General features: G+C 42.8%; 3 protein-coding genes across 7 annotated transcripts; 2 read left to right on the top strand and 1 right to left on the bottom strand.

Annotated features, from left to right (window-relative positions):
• Nucleotides 1-953: 953 nt before the first annotated feature.
• cep126 (centrosomal protein 126) lies at nucleotides 954-10,426 on the bottom strand. 2 transcript variants are annotated; one of them, XM_084020321.1, is made up of 11 exons: nucleotides 10,116-10,426; nucleotides 9,544-9,663; nucleotides 8,306-8,451; nucleotides 8,109-8,220; nucleotides 7,829-7,988; nucleotides 5,089-6,991; nucleotides 3,950-4,059; nucleotides 3,532-3,586; nucleotides 3,156-3,365; nucleotides 2,979-3,043; nucleotides 954-2,897 (listed from the first exon to the last, which is right to left on the bottom strand). In XM_084020321.1, exons 1-11 carry the CDS (start codon nucleotides 10,145-10,147, stop codon nucleotides 2,814-2,816), a joined length of 2,997 nt encoding a protein of 998 aa, XP_083876447.1. In that variant the 5' UTR covers nucleotides 10,148-10,426; the 3' UTR covers nucleotides 954-2,813. The 2 variants fall into 2 exon arrangements, with proteins under 2 accessions (XP_083876447.1, XP_083876446.1); XM_084020320.1 differs by having other exon boundaries at nucleotides 3,161-3,365.
• A 1,054-nt stretch (nucleotides 10,427-11,480) lies between these two features.
• On the top strand, nucleotides 11,481-18,775 carry trpc6b (transient receptor potential cation channel, subfamily C, member 6b). Of its 4 annotated transcripts, none has more exons than XM_084018871.1 (13): nucleotides 11,481-11,606; nucleotides 12,017-12,087; nucleotides 13,510-14,278; nucleotides 14,363-14,548; nucleotides 14,726-14,890; nucleotides 15,275-15,491; nucleotides 16,007-16,234; nucleotides 16,612-16,876; nucleotides 16,989-17,184; nucleotides 17,482-17,688; nucleotides 17,891-17,947; nucleotides 18,138-18,213; nucleotides 18,289-18,775. In XM_084018871.1, the coding sequence occupies exons 2-13, from the start codon at nucleotides 12,038-12,040 to the stop codon at nucleotides 18,468-18,470; spliced, it is 2,598 nt and encodes an 865-aa protein (XP_083874997.1). In that variant the 5' UTR covers nucleotides 11,481-11,606; nucleotides 12,017-12,037; the 3' UTR covers nucleotides 18,471-18,775. The 4 variants fall into 4 exon arrangements, with proteins under 4 accessions (XP_083874997.1, XP_083874996.1, XP_083874999.1 ...); XM_084018870.1 differs by having other exon boundaries at nucleotides 12,017-12,091; nucleotides 13,475-14,278; XM_084018872.1 differs by having other exon boundaries at nucleotides 11,547-11,606; nucleotides 12,017-12,091.
• A 1,414-nt stretch (nucleotides 18,776-20,189) lies between these two features.
• pgr (progesterone receptor) lies at nucleotides 20,190-25,935 on the top strand. Its single transcript, XM_084019497.1, has 8 exons — nucleotides 20,190-21,358; nucleotides 21,849-21,958; nucleotides 22,842-22,958; nucleotides 23,196-23,501; nucleotides 23,779-23,923; nucleotides 24,040-24,170; nucleotides 24,551-24,708; nucleotides 24,808-25,935. Exons 1-8 carry the CDS (start codon nucleotides 20,499-20,501, stop codon nucleotides 24,961-24,963), a joined length of 1,983 nt encoding a protein of 660 aa, XP_083875623.1. The 5' UTR covers nucleotides 20,190-20,498; the 3' UTR covers nucleotides 24,964-25,935.
• The last annotated feature ends 122 nt before the right edge of the window (nucleotides 25,936-26,057 follow it).

Raw genomic sequence — 26,057 nt, 5'->3', positions numbered from 1 at the left:
TGTTATCTATTTAATTTCTTACTTTTTTATTTAATTTCGAAACTCTGGCAACTTTGAAATATCTCAGATAATATCCCAATCGTTTAAAAACAGCAGCATGCAACAGGTTCAATGTAATTGTGGACTCTTCACTGTAATTATTCCAGTCTTGCATCATTTTAGATGAATATTACCGCATTAAAGGATCGTGTGATAAGTCACACCAACTTTATGACCCACATATTTTGATGCATGGATGATACATTCTGTGCACACATGCTGCCGGTCAAGAGATGTCCATTGTTTGGCTGACAGTGGTCATTTTCACATCATTGTAACACACTCAGACACATTAAAGAGATGAACTGCAGCACCCACAGGACCACCCACTTAGCACACTCTTTTGGTCAACATGTCTTGGTCCCTCTGAAGAGACTCAGTTGGTTTGGATAGATTCTAGATATAAGCAGAAACGAGATTTCATGGGCCCCATTCAACTGAATGTATCTGAGGTCCTGGAAGGCAGGAGGGCTATAACAGTCCTGCCGGGTCAAAACGTTTTGGTCTGGTGTTATTATCGGATATAGTGACGCACGGTGTTGCTACATACAGCTGGGCAGATGGGAACTTGAGTGCCCCCTACAGTCTTCAATGCGTAAATACAGTCTGTGGGCATAGATTATAATAAACAAACACAAGCAAACTTTCTCTCACACAGTCACAGCTTTTCGTCTGCTTTCCCTTAAAAACAACAATATGCATTATAGTCAGGACCACCATGGAAATATGTTACTGTGTGTAGCTTTTATCAATTTTCAGTTAACCTTCATGCATAAAATCTTGATTTTCTTTCCTTCATTTCAAACTCAAACTGTGCAAGTTTAATGTGCAATATGTTTTTTTTATGACGGAGTAAAAAAATCAACCAACCAGTTTATTACACATTAATTTCAGTATTTTATTGTTGTCGGAAATAGCTGTAACCTAAGTCAGTTTAGGCATCCAGTTAATTATTCCGTTTTGCAGACACTGAGCCAGACGAGACGCTCATCCATTGCATGTTAAATGAAGTGTAAAAAAACATGAGATTAACCTTCACGACAGACCAAAGCGCAAGCTCCAACTTGCATCAGTGGAAATGTCTTCCCTTATTTCCAGCACTCTTGCCCTTTCTTGTTGAGTTTCTGGGTGTTGTGCTGGTTAAGGCTTAAGTGTCATTAAGCTCACCATTGTAGGGTATAATGACTCTGAACATGGTTGTAGGCCAAAGGGAACGGATTTCAGGGGAAACCTGCAGTAGAGGATTTAAAGTAAAAGTTTGCTGTGGAGATAGTTTGCACAGATGAACTCTCTCAACATTGCATGATGTTACTGTTTTCTTTAACTTTGAATTCAGATCATATTTTTATTTTTAAAAAAAAGTGTTATTTTACAGAAATACAGTTCATTTTTCTGAAATGTAGTTTAAGAAAATAAGTTTGAGATGAAGCCTGGTCACATGGACACATTTTGGATTCGGTGACACTTAAATGACTCAAGCATCAGCATTGACCCATCCAGATAAAGTTTCAGTGTTTTACTCTCTCACCTTATGCCCATTGGCTTAGAGATGACATCGATGTCCCTCCTCAAATAACCAGAGTGGACATCTTTTGTCCTTTTTTTTTTTTTTTACTAGAGAATCTTTTAGCACACTCCTCAAAGGGCCTCTGCTGCTGCAGGCATCGTCATACACCAACGCTGGGCATATTTCCTCTCTTTGTGTCTGTTCTCAGTTTTCCGTGTGAGATAACAAGGAGGTGATGCATGACTCTACATGGCAGCGAGACACCGCGGTCACGTCGTTGTTTACAGCTCCTTGTTGAAGCGCTCAAGAATGTATGCAGGCACAGAACCAGAAACCTGCAGTTAAACCTAAGAAAAATGTCATCACCGATGGGAGCCTGACTCTTCAAATGAGCTTGGGCTTCCTCCGCCTCTCGGTGCAAGTCCCAGCAGGTCGACCGAGGGGCAAAACCAGACATGCTAGTGGAGGAGGGACGACTGAACTCACATCAGTAATCCCTGCAGCTTTCTTTTACCCTGATGCGCCTATTTCTTGGCAAGGGCGATGGAGGAACATTTAATTAATAACCGTTTTATCTACAGAGAAACATTACAGTAGTCAACCACTCAAATGTTGCTCTTGGACACTGTTTAATGAATCAGGACCCGGAGCAAGAGTAAAGTTCATGCTGGAAGTCCTCTGGCAATGGTTCACCTTGTTGAGCCAGTAGGTTGAGTCTACTGCACAAGATATAATCAGCCTTTCTACAGCCATCAAAGAAAGATAAACACACCTTCAACGTTGCGACACCTTTCTCTACAAACCATTTCCTGTCCCCAGTCCATTTATTGACTGCTCTTTGAATGGCTGAGGATATAAACACACTGCACCCAGTCACTTTATCAGTACGCTGACAACAAGCTTTATTTAGTTTCCAAAATAATTTGATTCAAATTTGATTCCTTTAGGAAATGTCAAAACAAAGGCTAAAACATTTATTTTGTGACAATGTGTATTTGTCCAAGCAGATGGCAAAAATATGACACTAATTTCATCTCACCAAAATATAAAAATTCTGTTTAGTCTACTGTGTTATTATGTTTTTTTTGTCTTCTACAGAACACTGCTGATCTCATAGATCTTGAAGACAGTCGGGTGGGCATATTTCATTTTAAAGGAGACAAAGCTCATTGTAATGGGCAATTACGTGGTAGAGTATACAATATGACAAGACAGGTATAATGCACTAATGGAAGAACAGACCACTCTGGACCACACATGCTGTAAATCAGGATTTCTTCTGGTGCCGATAGCGGCTGGTAGCTGAGAATGCACGTTGCTTGTGATGGTTTGTGACCGTCACGTCTCTTGTCTGAAACAGTAGAATAAGGTTAGTAAGAAAACATGTTCAGCAAAGTCATTTTATGTGTTGAGAAACAAAATTCATACTTACAGACGGTGCATCCATAAGTACCAGACCACACGGGCCTGCATAACCCCCCACATGTTCCTGCGTACCTACAGAAATGAACAGGCAGCAGTGTTATTCTGCTTTCAACTGATATTTGCAGATCACAACAATCCAGTTGATCAGTTCTGGCCTCATACAAACAAAGTACAAAGGGCTCACCGTACAGCTGGTGGTTGAGTCTGTCCAGAGAGAGGAGGATTTTCTGCTCCTCCAAGGAAATGGTGGTGAGTGCCTGCTGTTGGCTGCGCTGCTGCACCGTGCCAGACCTCCGTGTTTGGGCCGTTTCCACGGCAGCCACAATATCTGTTTCTTCCAGTCGGCCTCCAGCATGTCCTTCGGCCAGGTGTGCCTGGGCTGCACTCACCAAACCTGAGAGCACAGGCAAAGTCCCATCAAAAGCAGTTTGGGTACTTTGGGTTCTTGTTGGTTTTATAGAGAATAATATACACACAGGAGAGAAGTTCTATGAGATGTTGAAGTCAACAGAAGATATAAATTAGAAGTTTGTTTACACTCTATTACAGAAACACAATACCTGAATCTGGAAAGGCCGTGTTGTAAGCACTGGACAGTCTGACTGGCTCTGAGGTCTGTTTTGTTGGCTACACAAAAAAATACAAACATATGTAAGTTTTAGATAAGCCTTAAATAATAGTTGTGTAGCCGATAGTAGACTGCAAAAAAAAAAAAACCCTCAGTGATAGGCATAAAGCACAAGGACCGGTAGAGCAAGTCGTACACACAAACATTATGCATCAACGCTTTTCTTGTTGTAAAACACTGACAACTCAAGTCCAGCCGGTAAGCCTCGTCTTGAGAAGCATAAATCGTGGCGTCTAGTCAGTTCTACAAACAGCACGACTGTAAAACTGATTCAACAAGTTCAAACACACCCCTCCACTGATCTTTGGCAATTATTCTCAATCAGCCACAGGGCGACTGCGTGCACGTACCTGAGGAAGCATTCGGTTCCCTGAGCCAGCCGGCTGTCTGCTCTGCTCCATGCAGGGTTTCCTCGCCACTCGCCCACAGTCCAGGGCCTGTCTTCTCAGCAGGTTTGTTGCTGAAAGAAGATGCATTCGCTGAATTCATTAAAACAACACAACCACATCAACATAGATTAGGATTATGGCGGTGAGCTCGGGCTCAGTGGCGGTCGAAAGAGGATACACTACGACACAGTTTTCATCTTTAGCCAAAAATGAAGATGAAAATCACAAGAGATGATGTTAAGCTTGCTGTCCTCTGTTTTGCTTCTCATCGTTTTTGTCCTGCCAAAAGTGATACTGCAAGCTAAAATGTATATTTCTGTCTATATTTTGCAGCACGACCTTGATCTGTTCAGCTGTGCCGTTTCAAACAATATACATGAATTAAGTAATCACATTAAAATACACATGCTTATGTTATTGTTTGATGCATTGGAATTGAAATGTGTTTTGAGAGCCAACATTTGATCCAACCATAGAAGAATTAGGAAAGAAGAAAGAACTATCATCGCTGATGGTAACATGGGACTGATTGGCAGACTATCATCGCTGCCGCTAACATGACTGATTAGCACTGGCTTGAGGCAAGGCAGACAACAAGCCATTGTGAGGCAGGACATTATTAGGGTCAGCTAAGTCCATTTTCCACTTATTACTGGCTTCCTTTTCTCAAGATAAGTAATCAAGATTTCAACTTCATGGACATTCAAATATCAAAACATGAGCTGAGGATGTCAATTATTGCACGGATCAGATTCATCAAATTGGTAAATAATGATAAACACTGACCGCCGAACACATAGAGGCACATTCTGAAAAGATCCAGTGTGAGGGATCGCTTGGAAAACTTTGCAAAATTGGCAGTCACACAAACAGCATGCAGCTCATTTACTGCATTTTTCCTTCGATGTGATTAGGATAAAAAGTTACAGAAAAATAGACAGACGTGAAGGATCGTTGGGATTGTTATTGTATGTTTTGGATAAAGCGTAAAAGGGATCAGTGAACTTTGATAGCTATGCATGAGATTGTAAATGACATATTTTTGCAGACACGCAAACCAGGCCTCAGCTGCGTGAGCTGGGCTGTCGGCTATACTTTACCATCCTTGGTGGCTAAGGCACCGCGGACGCCGTGCCAGAGCTGTAAGATCTCCTCATCCGTGGGAGTGCAATCTAAACAGAGGCCTTTTTCATTGTTCCCCATCCCTCTTCTTCTGCGGCAGCCGTGATGGCCTGAGCTGGGCCTGCCCTTCACGTTGCCCTTTGAGATGCTGAAGGTACACGAGGGTGGCAGCGGTGTGTACATAACAGTGCTATCTGTTCTAATTACATTATGTGTGTAAGGGGAGTAAGAGGCGTCCGAGTCGTCCTTGTGCGGGGCCTGCTCAGCCAGAGCTTGTTTACAGTTGACACCAGTGTGAGCCGCGCCATATGGAGTCTTAGCGATGTGCGCCGTCTTGTCTGATTCCATCCTCGGGGGTGGGCGGGGCTCCAAGATCCTCCCTTGGGTTTTGGCAATCCGACTCACCTCGGTGGCAGATTGAGGTCGTATGACAGTGCCCTTTCTGGTCCGCGAGGAAACAGGACCCGCTCCGGCTCTGGCAGAGCGCTCTCTCCGAGGGACCTTAGGGCCACCGGTCCTGGTGCTGCTCCGCGGCACCTTGACCTCGTCTGCTCGTTCTTGGGGCAAGCTGACTTGAACCCCAACATCTGCCCACGCTTGCTTTGTAAAGTGATAACCAGAGGAGGCTGGAGGGGTCACGCCGGGTCCAGGCTTGGAAGCCCCTGAGACTGTAGTGAGACTTAGCTGGTGGTCCTCTGAGTTGTTATTTGACTGAGAAAGATTGGACGACTTGCCTTTCATCTGTTTCATTATGTTCTGCTCTTTGTCCTCTTTCTGCACATTCACCTCATCAGACCAACGGAGCTTCTTCTTCACGCCGTTGTTGCCCCCCGCATCCTTCGCTTTTGTCCTCGTCAATTCAACACTGTCTCTGATCGCTAAAGCTACTTGTTTAGTAAAAGTAAAATGTCCTGAGCCATAAACACACGTGGTTTCCCCTGACATATATTTGGACTGCTTTTTAAGGATTCCTTTAATGAATCTGACTTCACGTACTGAAACAGGCACGTTTGGTACTTCCTGCTCAGCACACGTAAGGCACTTAGGAGAGTCTGACTGGATGTTAGACAAGCTGTTTGTTTCGTTAATGGGCTTCTCAGTCGTGGGCTCTGGGTTTGAAACCTTATTGAGGTTGTTTATGGAAGATCTAGGCTCTTTTTGGGATGACAGATTTTGTATTTTAGTTCCCGTTTGCTGAAGATGTCCTTTTTGCGAGCCGTTGTCTGTTGTGGTATCATTCAAGGAAATGGGGAGGGGAGGCCCAAACACATTGTTGTTGCCATTTTTGGCAAGCAAAATCATTTCTGTAGCTGGTGGATGTTTGAGTTCATCGTGGACCTCGTTCCGCCTGAGATCCAACAGAGCCTCTTGCTTCGGACGCGAAGAGTGAAGTGCTGTGCGGCTGGAAGCGTCTCTATTCGTAGCGATGATGTTGTCACTGGGACTGTTCTGTGAGGCGTTGACCTCAAAGTGCTCTGGGCCTCCACTAATAATTTCACAAAGAGATAACACGTTGCAGTTGTGCAGAGCAGGCGTTGTCTCCGTTGTAAGTGTTTGTTCATAAGCTGCGAACCCCCATGAAGCTTTAGAAATCTGTAACTTCTTGTTAGGCCCTTCAGAGTCCCCGTGTTTTTGCTGATCAGGTTCACGCAGTTTTCTTGATTGGGGTAAACGATCACTAAGAAGCATCAGTGCTGAGAGGTCTGATGTTGGACATAAATCCTTTTGCTCTCTCATGACCGGATGGAGCTTCTCTGAGTCGATCAAGAGAGATGAATAGGGATACTGTAGATTTCTTGTGCTGTGGTCGGGGTCATCATTCTCTAAACTGTCCTTACTTGAAAGGCTTTCAGTATTACAGCTATCAGACAGCTGGCTGTCCTGAAATATGGAAACAAAAGAGATGTGATGAGTGGAAAATAATAATATAACGTACATCTTCCTCATACAATATGGTTGGAACACAGATCTAAGGAATAAGACGTTGTGGAAAAGAGAACGTGAGGGCTGTAGTGTTGATGGACCAGTTATCTCTCTAAAAGGGAACTTTTGCTTTGGTGATGCAATTTCAAGGCAAGACTACATTTGATGTCTTTCCTCACCAACGCTTTGCATGTTAACTTGTTTCTCAAAGGTGAGAGGAACTCTATTTGAAATATGTTTTCATCTTTCATATTCTTTCATATATTAAACAGGGATTTTCAATGATGGTGAACACACCTAAACTGTGCAACGCCCTTTGAGCTCATGATGAAAATTCTATCATCTGAAACACAAAAGTGATGAACATTGATTATGTACGTGTTATGTACAATGGCTGGGCTGTACTTCCTAAACAAACTGATACTGAAGGGTCAACCGAGGTCAGCAGACCTGTAAAACGGCCCTGGTCAAGAGTGGTGTTGAGACTCTAGTATTATTGATGGTGTTCATTAACCATTATTCACAAAAGCAAATAATAATAGTATTACACAACAATTTACACACACATATCAACAGAGGGTCATTGCTGAAATCAGTGGCAGCCAAAAGGGCCGTTTCTGGTGCAGGAATGGGGTTATTATGCCACACTGCTGCCCCCTAGGGGTCTCCTTGTGTAGGGTGCGATAGAAAAATAACATGACATTTTAATTTGCCCAAGATGGAAGCAAAGCAAATCCTTAATATCATCAATAATAAAGACTTCATGATGCATTGCAGCAGAAATAACCAACATACCTGAGGACTGTGATCATGCTGCTTCTCAGTTTGATGACTGCTCTTGAGGCTGGTCGTGCTCTGCTCCTGCAGCAGTTTGGTGTAGGCCGCCACAGCAGAGAGGGCTTGGCGGTGGGAGGATTTAGAAACGGTGGGGGGCCCTGGAGAGGGAGTGCAGCTTCTTTAAGAGAAAACAGAACAATATGAATACAGTGTGTGACTTAAAAAAAGCTATTCAACACATACATTACAAGTTATGACGTTTCAATCCAACAGCAGTGACTGGACAACTTTATTTTACCTGCTAACATGAGAGTTGCTGGACAGGAAAGAGGGCTGCTGGGCGTATGAACTCGAGGAGCCTTGGATTTGATTGAGAGCCTCTTCAATATTTGGGACATTTCTTCTCCAAGCTGAAACCGCATAAAGGAAAGCATACAAATAAACCTGACTGTCGTGTGTTATTTCTCAGTTTGAAGAGGCCTACAGGTCACTGACGTTGTCTGCGTCTCTGTGAAGGAGGTAAATAGGCTCTTTGGAAGCGTTCGGTTGCATCCTGTGCTCGCTGCCTGCGTTGCTTTAGGACGTTCTCGATCAGCTGTTGCTCCTGCACGTCCCATTGCTTCCGTCTGTCCTCCAGAGCCCTGAGCCATGAAGAAGAGCAGAGCGTGAACCCGAGGCAAAATTTTAATTGATTAAATGTAGACTGGCCATGTTTAAGACACGGAAACCTGAGTCTATTCATCGAGATATGTTTTCAACACAGTCATTAATAAATGATATCTACCGCTCACTACTGGGGTTCACGGAGGAAGGCAATAATAATATGAGGTCAATCAAGCAAGAAAATAATAATCAGTCAATAAGAGCCGTGTACCTTTTTAAACAGCGTCAAGAACCAGAATAAAAAGTAGCAACAAGATTTTAGTCAACACATTTCTGCGCATTAAAGTTTGTGTAATTTTGAATATGGCATTTGAGAGAAATAAAATAAACACAACCACGCACCATGAAGGGATGTTACTTCAGTCCTGTTAATTAAATATGCAAACTTCTCCTTGTTTACATTGGCACGGAGGGAAGCAGGCAAATATCAGTATAACTTAACAATAAAAACTGTTTTGTTGGTGTGGTGCAATAATTAATCTTTCAATTTGTTGTTTTCTAAGGTGAAATAACACCTTCCATTTCATAATTTTCAAAGGGGCAGCTGATCCACTGACTTTAATTTGTTCATGATGTGTGGTTTTGTTCTGTAATATATGAAATATTATATTTAAGAATAATGATCGCCTGCCTCTGGCTCTGATATTACACAATAAATCTGAGCTCCACCTCCAACCGACCTTCACTTAACCTCACTCTTTCAAGCTCTTGGTTTAAAAACAGCAACGCTCACATTTAGCCTCTGCTGCTAAACACAACTTGAGAAGTTATTAATATCTCTCGGGGCCTTTAGCCTCATGCAATGGTGAAGTGAGCAGCTTTAGTTGTCAGGGAGGTGACTCTTCAGTCACTGTTCTGGCCCACAGTTAACGTCTGGGCCAGCAGATCTAATTCCAGTGCCAGACTGCAAAATCCTGTCAACACCATCCATCCCTCAAGGGTGCTCAAGCCCAGGACAGAACCATAAGCTGCTGTCCAGGAGGAGCACACCGTACGCCAGAAAAGCAGCACCTGCTTCCAGGAAGAAAGGGAAAATAACAATGCGTATTTATTGTTGCACTGAAACTGACTTCCTGCGTCGGTTGGTTTCCAGGGAGAACTTGCGAGCTCGGGATCTGCACAACTTCTGATCTTCAACCAGAAGTTGTCTCTCGTGTTCGAGGCCTCCATCGGCTCCCGGCCTCGGATTTCTGGAAGTGAGCAGCTAAGGAGAGCAGCTTTAAATGGCCGAGTGTAGACAGACGTGTGTCACCTCAATGTGACCTGGAAGCATGAAAACTGATTCAGGTTAGGTTTCTCAGGAGTTATACAGGACGGTTCAGTGGTGCACAGTAAATAAGTACAATTGTAAGGTACTTGTACTTATACTAAAATATTTCCACATTATGCTGCTTTATACTACATTTCAGAGACAAACTGTATTTTAAATCCATCAAAACATCTATCTATCTATCTATCTATCTATCTATCTATCTATCTATCTATCTATCTATCTATCTTGAATAAAGGACTTTAACTTTTCTTGTCTGCACTACTTTGTTATTGTTTTAACTTAGCCTCTCTACACAAGTGTAACTAAGTACTGAGATACACATTTCTATAATATCTCTGCAGGATCAATAACGTCACATGTATAGGATACGACTGGTAGAAGTTGCCCTGAACAACTTGCATCGTCCGAGGCTGCTGCTCCTTGTTGACACCGGGCAGACATGTAGGTTCAGCTCCCTGGAAAGCTGCTAGCTGCTAACTTTTTGTTTAGCTAACGTCAGCGGTCCTCTGCTCAAACTCCGTCAACCATTGTCAGGGCGACGATAAACATGCACAGGGAAACTTCGACTCCACATCGCGGCAACTTCTCCGAAAGAACGACGGCCTCTCTGGTTGTTTAGAAGAAAGTCTGTGTCTGTAGCCTGTCTGTGGAGGCTACAGTCGCCCTTTCCGTGATAGCAACCGAGGACGCAGTTCCTTGACAACGGTGACGGTGGTGGTTATACCCGCCATGGCCAGCAGAGGGCCCGCGCTCAATACGTACATTGTTGCCTTCAGGTACATCTGGGAGTGTCGTAAAATACACGTGTCAACACCGGAGTGAATAAAGAAAAGCAACACAAAAATAAATGGGTCAAGTGCAAACCAAGAGCACTAGCATTTGGTGCAGGTGTTTTAATTTGACAGTTTCCCACCCTCTCACATGTACATCGGAATATTAATACATAAAATGTCATTGACCATATATGAAATTAACCTAAATCAATTTATATAATCAAATCTAAATAAAATCTGGCAGATTAAGACCTAGCTTCATTATCCACATATGTATACAACACACACACACACACACACACACACACACACACACACACACACACACACACACACGCACACTGTATACTCATCATAATCACCGTTCCTGTATGATCTGCTCGATGATGGATCCCCTCATGTAATATAAAGGTGTGTAGTTGTTACCTGCTACATTTGATGGCACCATGAGTTAAGAGGATTTAGGAAAACCTTTCTCCTAGATTATTTATGCTGTCGTAAGGACATGTGCCACTCCATCAAATAATCTATTATCAAAGTGTGTCGAAAGCCATACAGAGCGTAAATGGTGCTTCTGCGTGTCGCTTGCACACTGGCAATTACATATCGTAATAAAACAATATCTATATTTTTCTGCCTCAATTTAGGGCGCAACCAGTAAGATCAGGGCATTTCTGCTGTGCTTAAATTCTCTTTCACTTTGACAAAGTGTTTTAATATCTTGTTTTCTGGGTTAATTGGTCACATTTATGGAAAATTAAGGACATAAACTGAGATATAAACAAGTTATATAATCTTCAAAACCGGGCCCAAATGTAATGGACAATGCTAATATGAAGTGTAACTAAAAAAAACAAAAAAAAAACGGGCAATTAAACCGCCCACTGGGCGCGCAGAGGCAGCGCCGCCCGCCTGCATCCACAGCCAAGGTGGGACGCAGGGCTCCCTCAGTCCGGCAGACAGGTGGTCGAGAGGCGGACTCGAGTCTGGGACACTCGAGCTGCTGCAGCTGCTCGCTTTTGGACGTAGTTTCGTTTTAATGACGTGGAAGTGAAGTCATTGGGAGCACCGGTCTTCTGTGAGGTGAGTGGAGGATCCTGTCACACTTTTTTATTATTGGAATAACAAATCTAAGATTGAAGGTTATTACATCTCGCGCCCTCTTTCCACAAATCCGTAGAGGAATGTCGCTCTTTGGTAAGAAAACGCATCAGGCCAACAATGTGAGAGTACTCAGTGATCTCATCCTGCAGTGTCCCATTTTTCAAATCTCCTAATCTGCATCTCCTTGTTATGTGTCCACTGGTGTCCTATTCACTGCATTAGAGGGCAGACGTGACTGAATACTGTTTTTCAGTTACTAGAAATATTTAGTGTTCATTTTCACATGCAAATGCACACAAGTGACTGAATGACGTCCATTGCAGAAAGTAGTGATGTTACTGTGCAAGGAATGTAAGCAATTTTGTTTGTTTTCTTTTGCTTTTCATCTCCCAGTATCATCCGTTGCTTGTCCTGATGAAGAGGAGAAGCATCACAAACACAACAAGGCATTCTCAGAAATCAAGGCAGGTAAATCCACACATCTATGTTATTTTAAAGCAACAGTAACACATTATTTTCCCACCTTCCCTGGCTGAACAGCATGCCCCCCGTTTCATTTGCCTCAGCTGATACAGACTGATGACAAAGGTGAATAATCGGACTTTATTAGAGCAAATTCCATATACTGTAAACTGCGTGGGTTCAATCTTATTAAGACTAATTGTGATTGAATGGAGGGAAGTTGTCATCATCTATCATCATCTGTACTGACTCCTGAGATAACCACGTTATTCAAATGTATTTACTGGACAGAAAGTACATTTACTCGTTTGACGATGGCATTTCCTGGCAATTCCTAATAGAGATGATGACTGTTGTATGGTAGGATGGTGGTTGTAGTCCGGGTTAATGTCATATGAATCTGTTAAAAAAATATATTGTACAAATTGTATAATATAAACAGCTATTAGGTCAACTTCCATGCAGGGGCTGATGGACAGTTGCAGGGCGTGAAATGAAGGAGAGAGCAGATGATGAGTCGGTGGGTGGTGTCACACACACGTAGTGCGAGTTTTAATTCAGCCGAGACCAGCTGTCCATTGCACACTGTAGATCATTCCAAGGCCTTTTTGGAAATGTGGATGGAGGTTCATTTAAAACTCACTTTTTCAGTGCTTGTGCACAAACATTTAGGTATCCGAGTGCCCACTAACCCATAAACTGTGAAATTAGACGACCCGAGGGGGAGGGCTTGCCTAAATCACAGCACATGATTCAACAAGCCAGTCAGATTTGACTTCCCTTCCTCCATCCATCCATCCATCCATCCATCCATCGTCAACCACTTATCCTGTTCAGGGTCGCGTAGAGGGGGTTGGGGGACTATTTAGGCCATCTTCCTAAGTAGTCTAAATATATAGTCTGACTTTATGAGTCTCGTGCTTGAAACATCATCATTGATCCAGAACCCATCCTAAAGGACATTGAATGTACATGTCTTTCTGATGGCTCATAGTTCCCTTCCAGGCTCATTAGAATATACCTCTCCCCAATCTGAGTATCTCCATGCATGGCTTGAGAACTACCTCTGAAGAAGGGGAGGCTTTTTTTTTTTTTTGCAAGCCAATCAGAGCAGACTGGGATTTTTCAGGAATGGGTCTATGAGAGAGGCGCTCAAATGGAGCGTTTCAGAAAGAGGGTAATACAGGTATATTCAGACAGACAGTATGAGAAATATAACGTGTTTTTTATTAAATTAAAGCATGTAAACATCTTCTCGAAGAAAACCAAAAAACAAGCGAAATTTAGTACAATATTGTCTCTTTTTAAGTAGTGCGTTTACTTTGCAAGAAATTAATATCAAATCTTACTTATGTGGAAATGTGAGTATTTTGGCATGCATTTACACAGGTATGGTCTTCAGCCACGTGTTTACCTGTGTTTAGATGGCACAATGAGGGGGGAGCCATGATGCTGCAGCAGGTTGTGGCCAAACCCCGGAGACAAGTCTTACGGGGAGCCGGTTACCTGAATCATGCCCAATCCTCCGCCTGCCTTTCCACCACAGAGGAACTTTTCTTAGACGCTGCAGAATATGGCAACGCTCCGGAAGTGAGGCGGATGCTCGAGGAGCTGCCGGAACTCAACGTCAACTGTGTGAACTACATGGGCCAGAATGCACTGCAGCTGGCAGTTGCCAACGAGCATTTCGAGGTGACTAAGCTCCTACTTATGAAGAAAGACCTCTCTAGAATAGGAGACGCCTTGCTGTTAGCCATCAGTAAAGGCTACGTCCGTATAGCGGAGGCCATACTGAGCCATCAGGCCTTTGCAGACGGCGAGCGGCTGTCTAACAGACCCAGCCAGGCGGACACACATGATGACTTCTTTGCCTATGATGAGGATGGCACGCGTTTCTCTCACGACATCACCCCCATCATCCTGGCCTCCCAGTGCCACGAGTACGAAATCGTGCATATACTTCTTATGAAGGGGGCCCGTGTAGAGCGGCCCCATGACTACTTCTGCCAGTGCAGGACCTGCAGCGAGCAGCAGAGGCACGACTCGTTCAGCCATTCACAATCCCGCATCAATGCATATAAGTGTCTGGCCAGTCCAGCGTATCTGTCCCTCTCCAATGAAGACCCAGTGATGGCAGCTCTGGAGCTGAGCAACGAGCTTGCAGTTCTGGCCAACATTGAGAAGGAGTTCAAGGTATTTAAGTTAAATGTACCCGATTTCTTTTTACATAAAAGTATAAGATTAAGGTGCTATATGTGTTGCCTTTGTCTGTTACAGAATGATTACAAGAAACTATCTATGCAGTGTAAAGACTTTGTGGTGGGACTCCTGGATTTGTGCCGAAACACAGAGGAAGTGAAGGCCGTCTTAAACGGGGACAGTGAATCATGTCAGAGCTCGGAGACCTTGGGCAGGCAAAACCTCATCAGGTTAAAACTTGCAATAAAATATGAACTTAAAAAGGTAAGCGCGTGGGAAAAAGCACTTTCATTCTTTAGGATTAGAATTGATGATGGTAGTGCGTGTTTTTCATATTGAACCTTTTTTATGTCCTCAAATAACCGCTCTCCCTTTACTCTCCTTCTTTCTGTCTCCCTCTCTCTGTCTCTCTCACACCAAACTTACCCGGCGACGGGGCAGTTTGTGGCACATCCAAACTGCCAACAGCAACTCCTCTCCATCTGGTACGAGAACTTGTCTGGACTACGGCAGCAAACCACAGCAGTTAACATCCTTCTTGTCCTCGGTGTCGCTGCCGGGTTGCCAGTTCTGTCCTTTGTGTACTGGATTGCACCATCAAGTAAGGTTAGTGTCGGACATTGTTTTAAAGGTATATGCAAAAGTCTACATTTTTTATGTGGATGTATTCCCAAATGCTTAGGATGGGTTGACGGGTGTATGGTGCTCTGAGCAGGAGAAATACGCTTTATGGATCCATATAGCGCCTACTGAGGAATTTATGGCTTCTATTGATGGCATTCATCATCAACACAGATCAGACATCCACATAATAAATAATGCAGCTTGTTTCTTCTTCTGATTTGAATTGACTGTTGGTTCTGCTGCTGCTTTCTGCTACAAGACGGTTTCGTGTTTTGGTCTGCAGTTTTGATTCATATCTTAATGTGTGCAAAGATGTACCCATAAAATTTGTTACACTTTGTTCTGTTTGTCTATCTCTTGTGTCAGTTGGGGAAACTCATGTGTGGACCTTTCCTGAAGTTTGTGGCCCATGCCGCGTCCTTTATGATATTCCTTTGCCTGCTGGTCCTGAACGCCGCAGACCGTTTCGGAGGAACGTCACTGCTGCCTAATATGACCACCCACGATCACCCTTCACAGCTGTTTCGTATGAAGACCACCCCCTTCACCTGGATGGAGATTCTCATCATATCCTGGGTCATAGGTCATGAGTATAACCCAGCCATCTCCCCCCATCTCTTCCATGCTTTTGTATACAATCACGACTAGCTGCCAAAACCTTGTGCATTACGTTAGTATATCTTTTTTGTTATGTTAATTTATTCCTCTCCCGTCTTCCCGACACTCCCACACTTACAATTACACCACTCTGCAGTGCATGCTGGGTCAAGGACATGACACGCCATCGAAGGCATCTAAAGCCTCAAACATCTATCACGCTCGGAAATTGGCCACATAGATAATTATGTATTCTTACCACATGCAGCATAATAAATCAGACAGGAAATGACTTCCCAAAGATGAAGAAAGGCAAGGTGACACTTCACTTAGCTCTGCTTTGGATCCGTACATCAGGCAGGATAAACATCAGTAAATCCAATGTGCTTCGACTATCAATTTGTTTTATCACATTTATAAAAGTTCACATCACATCAGCCATTATTTAATTTGAGAAAGAAGCAATGTGACTGACAAAATATGTGTTTTTCTTTCCTGCAGGAAAGATCTGGGAAGAATGTAAAGATATTTGGTCGCAGGACATCCGGGAGTACCTCTCAGAACCCTGGAACCTTCTTGACTTTAGTATTTTGGCCATTTTTATGACCTCTTTCATTGCCAGATTAATGGCTTTCTGGCATGCATATTCTGCCCAGTGTTATGTGGACGAGCACGACATTGACCTGACCAACATGACCTTGCCCTTTGAGATACAGTATTTCCAGCTGGGTAAGTTAAGACTCAAGAAGAATTGTTTTGAGATGATGAGATTGTTTTTCTACACACAAGTTACTAATATTTTTTATTTTTATTTTTATTATTAAAGAGCATCTCTTGGTTCAGACTTAAATTTTATTTTGCATCAATTTTGATATTGGCTAGAAAAATATTTTTCTTCCATAATGTCCATATTTTTGAGACACAGAACAGGATAAAATAAATAAATATATATATGTTTTTACCAAGTTGTATATGGTATCATAACAGCCTAATTTGAACGCCTGATTTTCTGACTAATTCATTATGAAAAGGCTAAATTTAGATCTAAATGGAGCAAAAGTTTACTTGATGAAAATGGTCTCATTCATAATTTATTGTAATTTCAGCTCGAATCAACTGGATGCCCTCAGACCCACAGCTCATTTCTGAAGGCCTCTATGCAATTGCCGTTGTGCTCAGTTTCTCTCGCATTGCATACATCCTGCCTGCCAACGAGAGCTTCGGGCCTTTGCAGATCTCGCTGGGAAGAACAGTGAAAGACATCTTTAAGTTCATGGTGATTTTCATAACTGTTTTTGTGGCTTTCATGGTGGGAATGTTCAATCTGTACTCATATTACCTCGGAGCCAAGCACAACGATGCCTTCACAACGTGAGTGCCGACTATAGACTGTTGAAAATGTTCTAAATATTTCCCAGCTGTGCCTTTGTATACAATCTGTGTTTAATTAATATGATTAATTCCTATTTCTTTATTCCTCCAGGCTTGAGGAGAGTTTTAAAACGTTATTTTGGGCCATCTTTGGCTTGTCAGAAGTGAAATCAGTGGTCATTAACATCGACCATAAGTTCATTGAGAATATTGGCTACATTCTGTATGGGCTGTACAACATCATCATGGTGATCGTCTTGCTGAATATGCTCATTGCCATGTTCAACAGCTCCTTCCAAGAAATAGAAGTACGTCTCAACCATCCATAAATGAGTATTTATTGTGTCTCATAAACAATCAGTGGTTATAATGACCATTTTGTTGTTAGAATTTCATTTGACAACAAATGTCAACAGATTTTTACAGTTTACCGTTGATTTATGCAAAAGTTGCCACGTTTCAGTCCAGTTTTTTATTTGGTTCACATAATTATATGGCAGATTTAATTAAAAAAATGTAAAATGCAAATGCAAATTGATTCAATTTCTGTTGCTCATCAAATGTTGCCCCCGGCTCTTACCCCTTCTTCCCGTTCCTTCATGCAGGACGATTCTGATGTTGAGTGGAAGTTTGCCCGAGCTAAGCTGTGGTTCTCCTACTTTGAGCATGGCGGCACACTTCCTGTGCCCTTCAACCTCGTACCCAGCCCCACGTCCGTCATTTCGCTCCTGCTGGGGATACGAGAATTTCTCTGGGATGTCCCTGATGGCAAAAGCCGAGACAATTCAAATGACGAGATGGAGCTTAACAAGGTGAGTTATCAGCTGGAAATGACAAAATACTTTTGGTAAATGTGAATGAATGGCTGTAGAGGTTTGTAAAGTTGACCTATATTCTTTGATACAGGTCTACAGGGCCCTCTTGTGTCACATTTGTACGTTGCAGGTGTAAGAGCCTGCTTTAAGATAAGCATTAACAGTGCTTCTTCCCTTGTGTTGGTGTTTCTAATCTCAGCTGAGACAACAGGAAGATCTGAGTGTGGAAGGACTGCTCTGTCCAACCCATCACCAAGTAAAGCAGTTTCTAATTCCTAATGACAATAAACATCTAAGCTCACACATGCTGTTTATTCATTCAATGCGTTTTATCAAAACCATAAACTGTATAATCAAACAGGCTCACTAACACAAGTTAGCAGCTGTTTTTCCCCCGAAACCAACGCTACATTTTTAATTAGCTCATCTTCTGTCCTCTATTACAGCACATAATGAATCGCCTCATCAAAAGATACATCTTAAAAGCACAGAGAGATAAAGACAGCGATGAAATAAAGGAAGGTGAGTTCAGCAGGTTTTTCTCCTCACCGAATTACGAAACTCCGTTTGACGCTTTCCCCACATCCTGTCCCACAGGGGAGCTGAAGGAGATCAAGCAGGACATCTCCAGTCTCCGCTACGAGCTGCTGGAGAGGGCGAACCACAACATGGAGACACTGGGAAAGCTCATCAGCCAACTGGAAGACGTCATGCATGTTCAGCAGAACGAAGAAGAGCAGGAGAACGAGCTGTCTGAAGATTACAGATGTGTTTACTGAAGATGCTGAGTTTATTTCCCACTTAAAGCGTGACTTTAGGAGGGAAGTATTGAAATCTCTTTGTCTGTAGAGTTATCACATGGTGGCACTAATGGATCTCTATTTTTGTGACATTAATATGTTCAACTGATAGCCAACATATGACGGTGCTGCCTGTTACCAGCTATATTAAAAAAAAGGTTCATAAGTCAGACGTAACGTACAAATAAATGAAAGCTTGTCGATGATTACTGCCCTCAGAGCTTTCTGTCAATCTCAAGTTATCAGAACCCGTCAGCAGGACTTTTAATTTTCATACAGCACATTAACTTTTAGATTTGTTTTAATGTTGTGTTTTATTGAAATGTTGACCAGTTAAGGAGAATATAAAATTCATATAATTAAAATATGGTGATTACCTCCACGTCACGGACTAGAGAGGGTTTATGGGGTTTTAAAAACGTCAGCAGCAGATGCTGCCGTGCTCTCTCTTGTTTGCTGTGAAGCAAGACAAATTTCTGAGAACAGTCTGACCTGTCAGGTAGACAAACAGCTCAGTCACTGTGACACACTTATACCGAGGAAAACGCTGACAAAATAACCACTAAATTCATATAAGATGAGTAAAATGCATTCATCATACTTGTCTGCAATATTCAAAATGTGATACGAGAAGATGGGGGTTGCACAAGAAGTGGAGGCTGCTGATAACCATGAGATACTAGCGTCACATTTCAAGATTAGATGCCTTGACTGAAAAGTAGGTCATTCCATCATTTGAAGAGCACATCATGTTGATTAAAAAGTAGAACAGTTATCCTTAATTATGTAAGGCCACAACATGAGGATCCCCTCTGCTATCGTTAGACAGATGACGTAGGTCAGAGATAGGGCCAAGGCCTATGTGTGCATCATAAGCACATGCATCAATAACATCCGCACTTGGCTGATTAACTTGAATAGTAAAACCCTGTCTCTTATCACACCAAGATAACAGAAATGTAAATTAAAGGAGGTTGGAGTCCCATATCTCTCTTTAGACTATAGAGGACCACCATCGATGGCTGTTCATGTGCATTTGGTCACATAGACACTACAAACATGATGCTTGAATTGAACATTTTAAGCAACTTTTAATAGTTGTAAATGTGCAAGAAAATGTGAAAAAATATAAACTAACAGAAACTTTAATTATTATATTTTGCAAAACAACAACAAAAGTGGGCATATTTCTAATTATGTTGACTTTATTACCACCCATTAAGTCCACCCAGGCCTACTTGAATAGTTCACTGCAACTAAGATTGGATGATGTGCCAAAGTGGAGACTAAAACTCCAAAGCACAAATGTGACAGTAGAGAATTCTGTTGATTGTGTTTTAAGTACAAACAACGCTATTCTCATAGAGATCCAATCACTCATTATGAAGAAATATTAATATTGGGCCTTGACCTTTAGAATGGCTGGTGAGGACAACTAAGAAGTGGGGATAATTATCATTGAAAGCATTAGCACCTCTTCTGTTTTTTTCTCAACAGGCCAAACATGTCATCATGTTGTATCTCATCATACACAGTAGGGTGGAGACTAATGACCCCTAATGGCATAGAAGTGATCCATTGTCCTCATTGGCTGGCTATTGTAGTGTAGGTCTGCTGGAACTCCCTACATATCTACAGTGACCCTGCATTGATTCTTCCCCTGGCATCACTTGGACGACTAGTAAAGTCATTAGAGGACCAGATTCAGCTCTGAAAGATGACACCTACAACCAGAACACAGGACTTTACTTGTAATTAAAAATCTGGAATAAGGTTTATTTTCAGGAAAAAGTTGATATAAGTGCGCACTTTTAATCCCTCGGACGGAACGCGTTTCTCTTATGTTCCGCACAGCCGTTAAACTGAACGGAACAGAGTCCATATGTGAATTTAAGACGCAGCCTTTGCGGACGGGGAGGAGGACTACAGGGAAGTCTCTGAGCAACAGTTGACCACACGACGTCCAACCTCTCCGGGCGCACTCCAGTCTCTGCTCCAGCCCAGAATATGGAGAATAAAATCAACGGAAGGATGAGCACCTCGGCCGCCGATTCCACGGACACGGGAGTCAGTGACCTGATCGAAGCCGGGTACATCAGTGCCAAACTATCGAGCGACTCGCACTCTCTATCCGTGCGTCATTTTGAAAACGCCGGCGCGCCTTTCCACGGGTTGAATCCAAGCAGCGACGGCGTCGTTTTCAAAGACTGTCTCAACCTCGACGGTCCTCCTGCGGGGAAACCGTTTTACGACCGGAGCGGAGACTACCCGAAGTGCGACACCGTGCTTTGGGAAGACTTTGCGAGAGTTCAGAGGACGAACGTGGTCTCATCAGACAGTCTGTCCGGCGGAGGTTTAGGTCTCTCCTCGACCACTAAGTTCATCAAAGATGAGAAGGAGCCTTCTGTGATCATGGAGCCCCCCTGTCCCAGCTTCGACCCGTTATCGGAGATGTCGGCTCTCGACACCTGCTGCGACGCCGACGTCAAGCGGCAACTGGGGCTCGGCAACGGGGAGCCGACGAGCCTCGCGCCGGCTGCAGCGGGTCCACGAGCGGTCCTGGAAGGATCTTCGAACTTCCTGATCGACCTGAACCAGCCGGAGCAGCTGCCGGCGCTCGGCCAGGTGAGGAGCGGCTCCCGGTGCGGTTTGTCCGGGAAGGCTGTCATCAACTTTGACGGCACCACGCAGCTGATGTACAAGAGCGAAGTCCCCGTTTGGCAGGCGCAGATGTCCCCGGCCGAGTCCCAGTACCGGTGCCAGTCCGCAGGGTTGACCGAGAACCTGTTCACGCACAGCGGCTACGATGTGATCCACAACCACAACCAGATTGAGAGGAACCCGCCACATTTCTCCGTATTTCCCGGGTAAGTTACTGTAGACACCGTGATGGGGAACCAACTGACCCCGATTATACATAAAGTTTGCTAAATGTGTGACAAACAACAAAAGAACAACAAAGTTTGACAGAAACAACCCGTTGATCAGATCAGACAGTAATTAATGACGTGTAGATTATTTGTAGAGCAATCTGGTCGTTCTGAAAGAAACTTGTCTCTGTTTCTAAAGTTCTAAAGTTCTCATTAGGTCTGGTTTCACTTTGGGTCAGCAGAAAGCCCTCAAAAGTTTTCACAAAAGTAAACTCTGGGTCCTGAAGAGGCCTCTTAAATAAGCTGTGAATTCACTCAAGGGTTAAACAAACCAATCATTCATGTCAGACTGGGCTGCTTAATGAAAGTAACATTTTGGACCAATTCAATTCAAATACATGAAAACAGTTTAAGTTAAAATTAAGTTTGATCAATTTCAAATTGCTTGTTTTTATGAAACAGTTCAAATTGTGTTATTTGTTTTCAGGATGCCACCTCAGAGACTGTGTGTGATCTGTGGTGATGAGGCGTCGGGTTGCCATTATGGAGTCTTGACCTGCGGGAGCTGCAAAGTCTTTTTCAAGAGAGCAGTCGAAGGTGAGCAAGGAAATGTTATGCTCTAAGTCATTTTCTTGAGTTTTTCAGGGGGTTTTTTGTACACAGTTTTCAGTCCGTCCAAGCCACATACTTGGGGTTGTTATGAAAAGAATAAAATCATCAGTAGACAGTTTAACTGCATTTTCCAGATCAAATTCTATTTGAAGATGCTTTTGAACATCTGGCCAGTGACAGCTGATCAAACATGCATGCGCTGTTTTAATAACCCTGCCTCTTTTTTATTTCCCTAAACAGGGAACATGTTTTCTCTTGTCTTGTAGTTTCATATCCGCTGTATAATGTACAACACCTGATTACTACGATGTCTGGAAATGAATATTCTTATCCCAATATATTTTGTTTTTAGCCGTAGATCAGTGGGCTTTGTTCCCAACAGATACACTAACAGATAAGACAAATTAAATCAAAGCACTGAAGCTGGAACTAAATGTTAACGTCTCATGTTGGCTATCAAGTGAATACTGTATTCAACTGAAAGGGAGTTACCACATCAAATTTGACTGGCCTTCTGTGGAAGAGTCGTTAAAGGTCATTAGCAACAGTATCACATTGACCAGTGTTCGCTGTGTTCCTCGTCTCGGACTGTTTTTTCTTGTTATCTGGTACTGTGAGATATATACGAGCCACTATGTCTCACCACGGCCGTGTCACTCTGTCCTCACAGCCTAACTTCTATCTAATTTTGGTCTTTAGATCCCTTTTCAGAACGCCGCCTCAGTGTGAATGGAGTAGCCATGTTAATAGTCAAGAGGCTTTCAACACTTTCCCCCCTCATTATGTGCCTCTCCTCCTCCATACATATTTGAAAATCAAGTGCTTGTTAAAAAAACGTGTGTATTGTCTGCTCCCTCTCACTCTGCAGGCCATCACAGTTATCTCTGCGCTGGGCGAAATGACTGCATTGTGGACAAAATTCGGCGGAAAAATTGCCCTGCGTGTCGCCTCCGAAAGTGCTATCAAGCGGGAATGATGCTCGGAGGTACCATTTGGTTCAATTTATTTTTTTGCACGCTAACACGGAGCTAATGCACAAATATGAAACAGATTGGTTACACAACACCAATCTTAATGATGAACATAGAAGAGGATGTTAAACGTGGTTAGATCAAAAAGGCAGAAATTAAGATTAGACAGGATCCTTTTGCAAATTGTGAATTCACGTGTGATATGTAATCATCAAATCTAAATCTAACCAGGCCTTGCACTCATGTCACAGGAAGAAAGCTGAAGCGTTTTGGGACCTTGAAAGCCATGGGAATGGCCCCGTCCCTGATGTTCCAGTCCCACTTGGCCATGTCTAGCGACAATCAGGCCTTGGCCTCCATGTCTTGCATACCAGGCATCCGCGAGGTGCAGCTCTCCCAACAGATCCTCTACATCCTCGAAAACATCGAACCAGAGACGGTGTACTCCGGTTATGACAGCAACCAGTCCGAAGGGCCGCATATTCTGCTCAACAGCCTCAACAGGCTGTGTGAGAAACAGCTGCTGTGGATCGTCAAGTGGTCCAAGTCCCTGCCAGGTAACTCGGTCTGTGGCTCAGGGTCACCGCTGTCACCATGGAGATCCTCTGGCAGATCCTGCCGAAGGCCTCAGCCTGAAACACTGAGACAGAAGGCCATGAGTAGTGTTTATGACAAAAGGGATTCCAAGTGATTTGTTTGTCACAGGAAATATCAAGTTTCTTAGTAATAAAGTGCAGAAATGTTATGACAGGATGCATCTACTATAAATAAAGAAGATAAATAAAAAAAATATGTGTAAATATATATAAATACAAATGCTCTTTTCTTTTGAAGGGTTTCGTAATCTTCACATCAGCGATCAGATGACCCTCATCCAGTACTCGTGGATGAACCTGATGGTGTTCTCTCTCGGGTGGCGCTCCTTTCAGAACGTCACTAGTGAATACTTATACTTTGCCCCTGATCTGATCCTCAGTCAGTAAGTCACCATCATCACACAGACACAGTTGTTCACAATATAATGCGTTTACATGAAAAAAAGAAGCTCTCGGTTGTTCAGAAACATTAATTGTGTTGTTGTTTTTTTTCTGTCAGGGAGCAAATGAGGAGATCTCCGATCTATGACCTCTGCCTGGCGATACAGTTCATCCCTCAAGAGTTTGCTAATCTCCAAGTTACCCGCGAGGAGTTTCTCTGCATGAAAGCCCTGCTATTACTCAGCACAGGTAAAAGCCAGAAGACTTCCTGAATCAGATACAAGATGTCTCCCTCCCGACCTTATGTTGACCTAGTTGTTTGAATCAACCACATGCAGTATACAATGTTGCAAACAGATGTGAAACTTTGATGATTATCTACTGCACAGCTACACTATAGAGGGTGACTGGAGCGTGACAAGATTTATGTAGCAGCTGCTATCAGGTCCTCGTTTGACACCGACTGAAAAACATTGTTTTTAACAGCAGCATGTTTCCTCTAAACCTGGCACTTCTGTTGCATTTCCACAGGGTTTGTTTAGCGTTTTCTACACTTTAAAGTGCATAATGTTCAGGGGAAAAAAATACATACACTGTATTTAATCTATACGTGTCCCATTTGCTGTCAGTGCCTCTTGAGGGACTCAAAAGTCAGGCCGCTTTCGAAGACATGAGGCAAAGCTACATCCGGGAGCTGACCAAGTCCATCCACATGAGGGAGAAGGGCTTGGTGGCGAGCTCACAGCGATTCTACCACCTCACCAAACTGATGGACGCCATGCACGATGTACGCTCCCTCGCAGATCTGAGTACAGCATCTCTTAATCTAACTGCTAAACTTTAATGAGTACCAACATGAATGTCTTTGGGGTTTTTTTTCTAACAGATAGTGAAAAAGGTCAACCTGTTCTGTCTGAGCACCTACATCCAGGCCGACGCCATGAGAGTGGAGTTTCCAGAGATGATGTCGGAGGTCATTGCCTCCCAGCTTCCCAAGGTCCTGGCAGGGATGGTGAGGCCTCTCATATTCCACACCAAGTGATGGAGCCAGCACAAACATGACAAACCTGCGAAGACATCTTGCGATTGGATTATTCACCACAGAATTACAGGATTCTTTATAGCCTTCACCATTGTAGTCAGTCATCTATATTTTTCAATTTTGCCTCAACAGTCTCTAATGGTGAAACAGAATGAACATGTTCCTTAAAATATGTTTTCAGTTCATATACAGCTTGAATATTATACATTTTAAAAGCACCAATCAAAAAACTCCTCTGTATAATTCTGGTGTATCCAACTTTTCCGATCTGACAGCCTGTGTATACATGGTGCACACATCATATACAGTAGAGAATCAATAGATGATATTTTTGTAATGAAGCTGTAAAAAAAGAGAAGAAAAAAAAAACTATCCAGTGTTTTCACCAACTCTTTATTCTTAATTAATGAAGGAGAAATGCAGGAGACACTGAAACCAGTCACTTGAACGAAGATAAGTCTTTGACGGGTAGGAGTGACTCACTGCACCTATTTCAAGGGAGGAGAAACTGGGAAGATAAGCATCTGTCAAATATTTGATAAAAAAAATACTTGATTTGATCTGAAGGGAATTAGAAACTAACTCAGAGCACATCTCTCTCATGGCTGCACAGTGCCTTCAAGATATATATTTCATAATAGAATTAATTCAATAGATTTTAATCTACACCCACATCTGCATCTAAATACATGATAAATGTGACAGATTTCAAGTGTGTGCAATAGTTAATTTAAAAACAATGCCCCCGTTTCTTAATGAAATCCTTTAAAATGCCTGGATCAGCATGTAAACACATCTTATGTCTTGGTCCTTGGCACATGGTCCTACTCTAGTAAACATGTGAAAAATCTGTTTCTAGAGCTGTATAGTTAACACACAACAGAAATAAATGTGACCAATAATGTAACTTCCCTGGTGGAGGTAATAGGAAGAGGAATTAAATATATTTTCATGTTGAATAGAAGAAGACAACTGCATTATCTCTTGGTGTAATGAGACAAAGTGACAACTGTATTTTACCTTCCAACAGTTAATATACTTTCAATATATTCTCACCATTCAGCCTGCTTTACATTTTGAATTTAAACTCACTA

Source organism: Eutrigla gurnardus, assembly GCF_963514095.1.
Source record: "Eutrigla gurnardus genome assembly, chromosome: 10".
Lineage (NCBI taxonomy): Eukaryota > Metazoa > Chordata > Actinopteri > Perciformes > Triglidae > Eutrigla > Eutrigla gurnardus.
Note: the sequence above shows the minus strand (reverse complement) of the source record. Positions and strands in the feature narration are given on the sequence as shown.

Excerpts from the sequence above, each read along its gene's own strand:
- trpc6b (XM_084018870.1), top strand. The coding sequence starts at position 12,038 with ATGAAGAGGAGAAGCATCACAAACACAACAAGGCATTCTCAGAAATCA. Across the intron at positions 12,092-13,474 it reads ATTCTCAGAAATCAAGGCAG|GTATGGTCTTCAGCCACGTG; the intron begins GTAAATCCACAC and ends GCATTTACACAG. Across the intron at positions 14,279-14,362 it reads ACATTGAGAAGGAGTTCAAG|AATGATTACAAGAAACTATC; the intron begins GTATTTAAGTTA and ends TGTCTGTTACAG.
- pgr (XM_084019497.1), top strand. The coding sequence starts at position 20,499 with ATGGAGAATAAAATCAACGGAAGGATGAGCACCTCGGCCGCCGATTCC. Across the intron at positions 23,502-23,778 it reads GTGGTCCAAGTCCCTGCCAG|GGTTTCGTAATCTTCACATC; the intron begins GTAACTCGGTCT and ends TTTCTTTTGAAG. Across the intron at positions 24,709-24,807 it reads TGATGGACGCCATGCACGAT|ATAGTGAAAAAGGTCAACCT; the intron begins GTACGCTCCCTC and ends TTTTTCTAACAG.
- cep126 (XM_084020320.1), bottom strand. The coding sequence starts at position 10,147 with ATGCAAGTTGTTCAGGGCAACTTCTACCAGTC. Across the intron at positions 8,452-9,543 it reads GAAACCAACCGACGCAGGAA|GGCTCTGGAGGACAGACGGA; the intron begins GTCAGTTTCAGT and ends TTCATGGCTCAG. Across the intron at positions 4,060-5,088 it reads TGCCTTAGCCACCAAGGATG|CAACAAACCTGCTGAGAAGA; the intron begins GTAAAGTATAGC and ends ATCTTCTTTCAG.